The sequence below is a fragment of the Aptenodytes forsteri genome, unplaced genomic scaffold (assembly GCF_000699145.1).
Source record: "Aptenodytes forsteri isolate BGI_AS27 unplaced genomic scaffold, ASM69914v1 Scaffold129, whole genome shotgun sequence".
NCBI classification, from domain to species: domain Eukaryota; kingdom Metazoa; phylum Chordata; class Aves; order Sphenisciformes; family Spheniscidae; genus Aptenodytes; species Aptenodytes forsteri.
Genome location: NW_008795033.1, coordinates 527697 through 537885, shown reverse-complemented (window position 1 = coordinate 537885; position 10189 = coordinate 527697). Strand labels below are relative to the sequence as shown.

General features: G+C 66.5%; 2 protein-coding genes across 2 annotated transcripts in view; both read left to right on the top strand.

The window, feature by feature from the left end:
- The first annotated feature begins 2241 nt into the window (after positions 1 to 2241).
- TBC1D10A (TBC1 domain family member 10A) lies at positions 2242 to 8985 on the top strand. The gene is made up of 9 exons (XM_019471276.1): positions 2242 to 2357; positions 2442 to 2541; positions 5582 to 5689; positions 6003 to 6109; positions 6783 to 6897; positions 7178 to 7243; positions 7602 to 7791; positions 8137 to 8291; positions 8534 to 8985. The coding sequence occupies exons 1-9, from the start codon at positions 2242 to 2244 to the stop codon at positions 8924 to 8926; spliced, it is 1350 nt and encodes a 449-aa protein (XP_019326821.1). The 3' UTR covers positions 8927 to 8985.
- A 681-nt stretch (positions 8986 to 9666) lies between these two features.
- GATSL3 (GATS protein like 3) overlaps positions 9667 to 10189 on the top strand; it is a 21934-nt gene continuing 21411 nt past the window's right edge. The window contains exon 1 of the mRNA XM_009276370.2: positions 9667 to 9812. Coding sequence (XP_009274645.2) covers positions 9667 to 9812 — 146 coding nt within the window. The remainder of the gene's footprint in view (positions 9813 to 10189) is intronic.

Sequence of the window (10189 nt, the reverse complement as noted above, 5' to 3'; positions counted from 1 at the left end):
CCCGGCATCGGTAGCCGCTGGTGAAGAGGCGCTGGCCGGCCTCCCTCCGCGGAGGAAACCCCGCAGGAAGGAATGCACTCCGGGCTGCGAGCTGGTTCACTCCGGGCTGCCGGCGAGCTGGTTCGGCAGCGTGTTTGGCGTTTGCCTTCCTGGCCGTGGTTTCGCAGCGATGCCCGGAGAAGCGGGGGATCACAGCGGGGACGACGCGTGGCAGCCCGCTCCTCTCCGGCTGGGACATTACCTGGAGCGGGCTCCCCTGTGGTTTGCCGGCCTGTGTGCTCTGGTGTCAGTTGGGCCTCGTGCCTCAGTTTCCCCATCTACGAGGAGCAAAGCGTTCACTCCTCGTAAGCCTGTGGGCGCTACTCAGCTGGTCTGCGGGGAGAGGAGGCACCGGAGGTTTGATTGCTGGCTCTGGGTGATAAACCCTGTCCCTGCCCGCCGGGCTCAGGGCTTGGCGCTGTAAGAGCAGGGCAATCTCTCCTGCCTGAGGTGCTGCACCCCGTCCCGGCCACCCACCACGTTCTGGGGACACTTCGGATGTCCCAGCTGTCGTCCTTGCGGACACAGGCCGTACCTGGGTGCTTGGGGTGGATGTCCCTGTCCCTGGGGTTCAGCAGACAGCGGCTCCCCCAGCCAGAGCTCCTGGTGCTGGAGGCGAGTGGGGGTGCCGACAGCGTGATGACTGCCGTCACTGGGGACTGAGCCTTCCTCCCGTGCCCTGCAGATGCGCTGGGGCCCGATCCTGCCCTCCTTCGGGGCTTTTATCCCCTGCCTGTCCCTCCCAGGAGGGGATAAACAGAAGTGTGTGTGGCCTCCGTCTGGGGCTGGCAGAATTGGGGTCCCTCTAGCTGGAAGGGTTTTGGGGAAGCACAGGAAGGGCAAGCGGGGTGTCCCAGCATCTGTGGAGGGTCTGGGGACACCGGGAAGGGCCAAGCTGTGGAGCTGTCGCCCGCAGCGCGGGTGCGGAGGAGCACTTTCCCTGCGTAGGGCACCTGGGGTGCCCCCACCCCTTCCTCCTCGCCTCGGCCATCTGAAATGCCTCCGGTCCTCGCTCTGTGCCCGCTGCCAAGCAGCCATCAGCTGGTAACAGCTTCCAGTCTGGGCTGGCCAGGTTCCAGCAGGCCCGCAGCCAGCTCCTCTATCCAGCGTCCAGTGCTCCCGAGCTTCCCACGCCTCGGAGAGCCCCAGCTCCTCCGGCAGTCCGGGCTCCCCGGCTCGGGGCCAGCGTTCCCTCCATCCCCGTGCCGGGCTGCGCTGCCGGCCGAGGAGCTGCAGGCTGTGCTCAGCCCGCGCTGGGGAGGTGGGGTGGCCACACCGAGCAAAGCAGATCCCTTCGGAGAGGGTTTGCTCTCCGAAACAATTGCGCTTGACCCAGTCTGACCCGCTGCGGTGGGTGGGACCCGGCGGGGAAGGGCTGGGCAGGGCAGAGCTGCCAGCTGGATGCGGCCCTGGCCACTCCATGCCGCTTGCTTTGAGGAGGCAGGGCCCGTGTGTCCTGCAGCAGGGTTGGGTGCTCTGCATGTCCCTGGGGGATGCTCGGCGCCTGGACCGCTGTCCTCGGAAAGGATCTGGCCGCTCCTGGGATCAGCATGGCTGCGGGGCAGTGCGGAGCTGAGCCCGGGAAAGCATCAGGTCTGCTGAAGTTGGCCCTTCTCCACTGATGGCTTGAAGGAGCTTCTGCGCTCCCTGGGATGCGCACGCCCAGGGCCTGGCTGAGCTGTCTGTCTCCCCGGCTCCCCCCTGATGAAAGGCAGAGGGTGCCCGGGGGGGTTGAAGGCTGCGGCATGTCGCCGGCTTCCCCCTCGGTGGCTTTGGCGTCACGGCAGTATCCCCGCCTGCCTCGGCAGGGTTAAATCGGATTCCCCGGCTAGGCTGAGCCGTTGCTGGAAAACACTCCCCTCCCTCCTGGGGGACCCTCGGCCGGGCTCGGTGCCGGGCCTGGAGCAGCGCCAGGCTTTTGGGGTGCGAGCGTGACTGGGGCCGTGCAGATGACACGATGCTTATGGCCCCGGCTTTCTCCGTCTGCAGCCAGCCCCTGCAGGGGGGGGATCAGACCTTGCTCAGCTCAGTTAACGGCTCTGGCTGTGCTCCCTGGTTCCTCGCCTTCCTGGCGCACCCTTCTCTCTGGGCACAGGTCCCCAGGGGTGCTCAGGCACGTGGTGGGTGCAGTGCAGGCTGCTCCCGAGAGGTTTTGAACTGCTGGGGAGTTGGGGCTGCGCTGGCGCAGTGATTTCACGGGTGATGAGCGCTTCCGGCAGCGCCGAGCAGCTGCCGAAACGCCGGTGCTCTCGAGCATGTCCCGGCCGGGCTCTGCGCCTGCGGGAGGGCAGCCAGCCAGCCGTGGGGGGCACCCCAGGGTGCTGGAGGGGACGAGGGGGCTCTGCGATGCAAGGAGGGCTTGCAGCCTTGCTGACGGGCCTCTTCCCCCCGTCATCCTGCAGGCTGGAGGAGGTGCCCTTGGAGGTGCTACGGCAGCGGGAGTCCAAGTGGCTGGATATGCTCAACAACTGGGACAAGTGGATGGCCAAAAAACACAAGAAGGTAAGTGACGGCCTTGTCCCCTGGGGCTGCCCCGGGACAGCTGTGCAGGCGAGCGGAGGCGGCAGGGAGGGACAGCCGGGTGCAGCAGTGTCCCCTTGAGGCTTTGGGGCAGCCTGCGTGTCACCAGGTCCCCACAAGCAGATGCGTTGCCTTTTGGTGATGTTGTTGGCTCGAATGGGCTGTTCCCTCCCCGTGACGCTTCTCATTGCGGGAGGGAAGCTGGAGCGGGGCGGGGGCTGAGCCTGCGGTCCCCGAGCCAGCCCGCTCCTGCCCCCATCCGCTCCCCGCCGGGCTGGAGCCTTCCTAGGGCTTCTTTGGCTGCCTGCAGGCAGCCATGGGAATTGTTCGGTCATGGAAACTTCTGGTCTGAGCATCTTGTAGACCAAAAAAAGCTCCGGGTAGGAAATGTTTGAGCCTGATGTGCATGATGCTCGTCTGCAAGCTGGGGTCCCCAGGGGACTCATGGTGGTGTGCGCTGGGTGGCTCCATGGCTCCCTGACTGCCTGAGCCTGCGAACGAGGCAGAGACGGGATGCAGCAAGTCCCGGGTTGCTGCTGTGTGTCCGCTGGAAGCGGTGAGGCCTCTGGCACGGGCCAGCGGTGCCTGAGAGCGGCCGAAGGGCTGCCGCCTCCTCCTCCCCGCCTCCCCCCGCTGGCAGAGCCTCCTGGCACCGCTCTGTGTGCTGTGCTCCCGGAGCGCCGTCCCCGCTCGGTGCCTGGTGGACAACGCAGGAATCCCTCATCTGTTTCTTGGCCACTCACAAAGGATTTGGGAGAGTTTTTTGGGACGCGGCAGGCGGGCGCTTCATTCTGCGGATGGTTTCTGCTGCTCTCCAGCCGTGCCACAGCATGGCCTCCGGGCTTGGGTGAATGTTCCGGCAGCCATACGTCTGGCAGAGGAGCTCCCTTGTGCTTGCGCTGAGCTCCTGGGGGGCTCCGTGGGGCTGATGTGCTGTATAGTCTGTCCTGCAGCAAAAATCCGTGCCCAGAACCTCTGAGGTCTGCTCTGGAGAGCTGTTCCGTGCCCGGAGCCCTGGGGCTGCTCAGGGAAGGGTGCCAGGCCTGGCCTCGGGTGCTGTCGATCGTCCCTGCTCTGGCAGGAGCCTGGCTGCTTTGGTACAGGGCCACGCAGTGTGGCTCGGGCCCTGCTGCTTCGGAGGAGCTCCCTGTGCCTCTGAAAAACCCCGGTGCTTTTCTGGCTGCCTCGCCCAGGGTTGGCTGATGGCCCAGGGATCTCTTGGACCAGCTCCTGCCGGGCTCACTCACACCTGCACCGCTCCAGGATCACAAAACGCTCCCTTCCTCCCTTGCCCACCTGGCCCGGATCCCAGCGGAGCTGCAGCCCTGCGTCCTTCGTGGCGCTGAGCCGTGCCAGCACCGCGCGCCGGTCCTTGCCCTTTCCAGCCAGACCGAAGGAGGGCAGACACGTGGGCAGCTCCCACTGCTCTCCAGGGACGGGCAGCACTCCGGCTGCTCTTTGCTTTCAGCGTCCCTCAGCCCAGATGCGCTCCTGGTCCCCAGAAGGGCACGGTGGGATCCCGGGAGCTGGGTAACCTCAGCACGGGGGCGACGGCGGGACGCGGTACGGAGCCAAGGGGATGAGATGCTCAGCAGCTTGGCCCCGGCCGCACTGAGCCTGGCCAGCTGGAGGGGCTGCCGAACCGAAACCCAGCAAGGCAGCTTCCTTCCTGGCAGCTTAGCCAGCAGGAAGGGGAGCTGGCTCAAAAAGGAGCCGTCGGCAGCGGCAGAGCTGCCCGCAGCCGCCCTGGGCATCGCCTGCCGTGTTTCCTGTGAGCACAAAGGCCCCGTGGGGTCTGGGACCTGCCCTGGTAAACAAGCAGTGCTGCGGCGAGGGAGCAGCAAACCCTCCCCCGGGACGTGGTGTTACCACCACGCTGGGCCGGCTGCTTGGGACCGCCTGCTCCCGAGTTACGCCGGCGAACAGGGAAAAGGAGCTCTGGGCAGGGAGGAGAGGCCCAGGGCGGCTTTGGGAGCAGTCGGCCGCAGCTCACAGAGTCCTGGCACGTCTCTGGCGCTTGGCACATGCCACCTGAGCAGGGACGTGAGGCGTGGAGGCCGTGCTGGGTTTTTGCAGGGTTTAACTGGGCTGAAAGCACTGGTCTCCTGGGTCCCCGCCTTGCCGCACGCCCTGGCTGAGGACCGTGGGGAGATGGTGCTGCCGCTTCCCCAGGAGTTGGAGCGGGACGTGTGGGGGTCTCTGATTTGGTCCCTGCTGGGGTGCTGGCAGCGGCAGGGTTAAGCCGGCTCAGCTCCCTGCCGTGGGGTAGGTGCAGGCGCTGCCTCGCCTGGACTTTGGTCCTGGCCAGTGCCCTGTGCCAAGGAAACTGGGGGCTGACTGTGGGCACAGAGCCGGCCGTGCATGGAGCTGGGGCCAGGCCTGCCCTTCCACCTGGGGTATGCGGGTGGGAAGGCTGAGACGCTCAAGCAGGGCACACCTCCCTGCTCTCCATGGCCCTGTGGGTGAGCAGGAGGGCTGGGCTGGGGGCCGGGGAGCCTTCCCCTGCATCCCTGGTGCTTCCCGTGGGCCGTGCCAGGGTGGGGAGGGAGCCACCCGCTCCCCACCTTGGCTCCAGTGTTTGCTTTTCCAGCTCCCAGCAGGATCCTGCTTTGAGGCAGAGCTGGGCTTGTTTGGAGCTGTTTGTAAGCCGCAAAGCCTCGGCCAGGCTCCTGGCACCTGTCCGCAGCTCCCTCGTGCTGGTGTAGCTCTGGCTGGCACGTTAAGAGCGATGCTGGGGAGAAGGGGGTGAGCAGACCCCTCCTGAGATCCTCAGGGTCTCTGGCTGCAGCTCCCCGAGCTATCCCGTAGGTCTGTGCGATGCCAGCCACCGTCACGGGACATGTGGCTGGACACCCTGTCCCCAGGGGTGCAGGGACACATCCCCTTCTACAGGGAGGCAGCAGGGGACCAGCCTGCGACCGCGGTGCTGGGCCTGGCTCCAATCTTGCCCCAGGGGCCTCTTTGCTCCCCGCTGCTCTGCCATCCCCCCACCCCCGTGACGGCTGTGTTGTTCCCCCCACAGATCCGGCTGCGGTGCCAGAAGGGGATCCCACCCTCGCTGCGGGGCCGAGCCTGGCAGTACCTCTCCGGGAGCAAGGTCAAGCTTGAGCAGAACATCGGCAAGTTTGACGTGAGTGCAGCTGGGGACCTTCCTGCACCGCCGGGGAGGGGGTGCTGGTGGAGGCTGGGATGGCTCCTGCTCCCTCCAAGGGCTGGGGTGTCTGTTAGGCTCATTCCTGCTGTGTGGGGTTCAAGGGGGCTAGCGTCCCAGCCAGTGTGGGCTGACCCACGACCTGATGGGGCTTGTGTTTGGGGCAGAGCCAGGTCCAGCCCCGTGGCTGCTCTGTCGGCTCCCTTGGGCTCACTACGGGCCCCACGTGTCGGAGTGGGGCTGGCACCATGCCGGTGTGGGGTGTTGCTCACCCCAACCCTCTCCTCCCCAGGAACTGGATCTCCTCCCAGGGGACCCGAAGTGGCTGGATGTGATCGAGCGGGATCTCCATCGGCAGTTCCCCTTCCACGAGATGTTCGTCTCGCGTGGAGGCCACGGGTAAGTGGAGCTACTGCATGTTCGGACCTCGGCAGCCACCGGGCTGGACCAGCACCATGGGGTGGGCACTGTTTGTCCCAGCTCACAGACCCCCGCGGTGTCCCCCGTGGTGTTCCAGCTCGCAGGGCATCCAGGCACCGGCTGAAAACACGATGGCTTCCCAGGAGCTCAGTGCGCGGGTCGCAGCCCTCAGCACCAGCTCTGATACCTGGCAGGGTGGGAATTGGCGCGGCAGGAGGGTGGAGGGAGGAGGCAGCTGGCTGCGGCCTCCGTTTCACCAGGGAAATGTCGTTCCCCGTGTGTCAGGGAGCGTCTGCACCGCTATGCTTGCAGCTGGGTCCCTGCCCGGCCACGGCTCACCCTGAGCCAGCATCCCTGGGAGATGGTCGATTCCCTGTCTCGCCTCTCGGATCCAGGCAGGATGGGACCTCTGTGGGCAGAGCTTCCCGGAGCAGAGCCGTGGTTATTGTGTCCCATAACCCTGGGTTTGTGTGGAAGAAGGATCCCAGCCAGGGACTGACTCAGGCTCGTGGGGGAAGAGTGGTGGCCAGCGGCCGGCCTGCGGTGCTGGATCACCGTGCAATGCCAAGTAACAGTTTGGTCCACGGGGGAAGCTGCTGGGCTGCGTCCGTGCCCTCTCTCCACCTCTCCCTCCCCGGGGTGTCTTCCGCAGGCAGCAGGACCTGTTTCGGGTGCTGAAGGCATACACTCTGTACCGCCCGGAGGAGGGCTACTGCCAGGCCCAGGCCCCCATTGCCGCCGTCCTGCTCATGCACATGCCGGCCGAGGTACGAGCACGCGGCTGGGAGGGTGGGGAGACCCAGTGGCCGGAGAGCTGGGACCAGCGGGAGGGTGTGGGTCACTTCGGGGTGGTGCTGGCGGTGGGCAGGGTGCTCGGCTCATGGCACCCGTTTACCCCAAAGCTCGGCCGGTGCAGGGAGGTGCCCTTCGCCCCAGGTGTGCTTGCCTCCTCCTGCCCGCTCCCTTGGTCCCTGGGAGCAGGGTGGGGGCTGCAGGGACGTCCCCTGGGGACACCTGGGTGCTCACCCGCTGTCCCTTGGCTTGCAGCAAGCGTTCTGGTGCCTGGTGCAGATCTGTGAGAAGTACCTCCCCGGCTACTACAGCGAGAAACTGGTGAGTGAAGGGCCCGCGGTGCCTTCAGCGGTGGCAGGGACCTGTGATGGCTCCAGGCTGAAAGCTCCCCCAGCTCCTCACCCCGGAGAAAGAAGGGAGCCTGGGGGGATCATGGGTGGTCCCGCGGTCTCTGTGCTGTGCCATGGCCCCCAAGAGCATCCCGCAGTCAGGGATGGGGGGCTCAGCGTAGCTTTGCTGCCGGCATCCGTGGGGCACGGCTCTGCTCCTGTAGCCAGGTCTGGAAGGTGGGCTGCTCCTCCTCTGGGGCCGGTGGGCTGGGGCCAGGTGCTGGGAAGCTGATCTCAGGGTTGGGCCGGGGTTAAGGCGTTCACTGGGGCTCTCGACGCTGTCCCTGCAGGAGGCCATTCAGCTGGATGGGCAGATCCTCTTCTCGCTGCTGCACAAGGTCTCGCCCGTGGCCTACAAGCACCTGAGCAAGCAGAAGATCGACCCCATCCTCTACATGACGGAGTGGTTCATGTGCGCCTTCTCCCGCACACTGCCCTGGAGCTCCGTCCTGCGTGTCTGGGACATGTTCTTCTGTGAAGGTAGAAGCTCCCCACCATCCTCCTCTTCCTCCTGGGGTGACCGGCTGCAGCCCCAGCGGCACGTGGACAGCACTCGGGGGTTGCAGCAGGAGGGCTGCCGTGGCTGCTTGCCTGTGCCTGGCACATGGGACCCATTGTAGGGCAGGTTTGGGGCAGCCACGTGCCTGGGGTGGAGACTGAGCTGTTTTCCTGGGGACTAGGGGGCACGTGCATCCCAAATTCACCCTCTTGGGTGTCCTGACTGCTAGCAGGACCGGGACCTGATGCCCCACGGCATCTGAGGGACATAGTGGCAGCGTCACCCTGTCCTGCCTGGCACTCGCTGCCTCACCTGTCCCTTTGCAGGCGTGAAGATCATCTTCCGGGTGGGCCTTGTGCTGCTCAAACACACCCTGGGCTCCTCGGACAAGCTCAAGTCCTGCCAGGGGCAGTACGAGACCATGGAGAGGCTGAGGGCCCTCAGCCCCAAGATCATGCAGGAGACCTTCCTGGTGCAGGAGGTGAGGTGCTGGGGAGACCCTGGGGGCCCAGTGCTGCCCAGTTGGCCACGCTGCTGGACTGGGCTGCCTCTGGGCGGGCAGAGCTGGCGTAGCATGGGGGCAGTGTCCCCAGAAGGTTTGGATTTGGGGTTGTCTCTGTCCTGGGGGGTATCCCACGCCCTGCCCTAGTGGCTGGGGTGCTGAGCCAGCCCCGGCTGGCACTGTCGGGGGAGATGCTGATGGCACAAGCCTGTCCCCTGCAGGTCATCGAGCTGCCGGTGACGGAGCGTCAGATCGAGCGGGAGCACCTGATCCAGCTGAAGAAGTGGCGGGAGACGCACGGGGAGCTGCAGTGCAAGTCACCCCCGCGCCTGCACGGCGCCAAGGCCATCAGCGAGGCCGAGCCCCCCACCCGCAAGGCGCTGGAGCCCGTCCCCTCCATCATCGTCCCTCCCGGGCCCGCCCCTGTGCCCAAGGCCCGCAAGAGCAAGGAGAAGAGCAGAGAAAAGGGCCCCCCCAGCCCCGCCAATGGCCCCGGGGCCGAGGGCAACGGGGCACCCAGCTTGGCCCGGGAGCTGCTGCACCCCCAGGTCTCCCCCCACCACCAGTCCAAGGAGAGCCTGAGCTCCCGGGAGAGCGAGGACACATATTTGTAGGGCCGGCGCGGCGCTGGGTCTGCACCCTGGGCAGCCGGGCTCAGCTGCGCTGCGCACGGACCCGGGCTCAAGGACACTGATGGGGGGGTGTGCGGGGACCCGTGGTGCCCGGTGCTGGGGGCTCTGGGCTGGAGGGATGGGGGACGGTGGGGGCTGGGGGCTCTGGGCTGGAGGGACGGGCTGGCCGGCATGGCTCCCTGAGGACACCGTGGTCCCTGTGTGCGGGGATGCCCACTCGGGGCGGGCTCGAAGCTGGGGGGCATCCGTGGGAGCTTGGCCGGGTGTGGTGACCAAAGGTGACACCTTCGGTCTGCGCTGGGTGCCCACCCCAGCAGGGTGCTGGCACCACGAGTGGTGGGAGCCCTGGCAGGGGGTGGCTGAGCCACCTGAGCTCCCTCCCCACGGCTGCGGGGGCCGAGCTGCCCCTCGGGCACTTCTCCCTGTCCCAGAGTCCCTTGACCCGCCGCCCCTGGGGTCCCTCCCCTGGCCCCCACCCCTCTGCCTGCCCAACGCTGGCTAGGCAGACCCAGACTGAGCGCTCGCCCCTGGCGCAGGGGGACTGGGGGTACGCAAGGAGCTGGGGGGGACCCCTTGGCCCCCTCCTCTTTATCTAGTGAGGATATATCAAGCTGTAGCCCTATATGTAGTACCGAATTTACCTACTCACTGAGCCTATTTATTATTCCTCCGTGGCAGTAACCGTCGCAGGACAGGGACCGAGGTTGGGAGCTGCAGGCAGGATGCACCGGAGGCAGCGGGATTTGATGCCAGACCACGACTGTGGGGCTAAAGCCCCCCACCCCGTCCCCGGGTTGGCTCGGGGGGGAGCGTTCACCCTGCCGGGGCTCTCCCTGCCGCTGCCACCCACCCCAAGGCCCCGGCAGAGGTGAGATGGGGTGCCTGTGGGGTGGGTGAGCAGCCAGGCGCTCCCCGGTTGTGGGGTTCCCTCTCTCCCCCCCTGCCTTCCCCAAGGGCAGGGGGTTGCTTTGTAAAATAAAAGTGGGGAAAAGCAGTTTTGTACAAAGGGGTAAATAAAGCAGGATTGTGTAAAGGCGCAGCGCCTGCGGCTCCTGCCCTGTCTTCCCGTCGCCCTCTGGTGCTGTGGGGTAAAGGGTGGCATGGGATGGGGCTGTGGGTGCTCCCTGTCACCTCCCACCTCCTGCTGCACCAACGCCAGCTTCAGGGTGGCATCCCCACCAGGACTCTGTGTCCCCTGGGTGCTCCGGTCCTTGGGGTGCAGGTGCTGGGGGGGGCCCCTGGGGT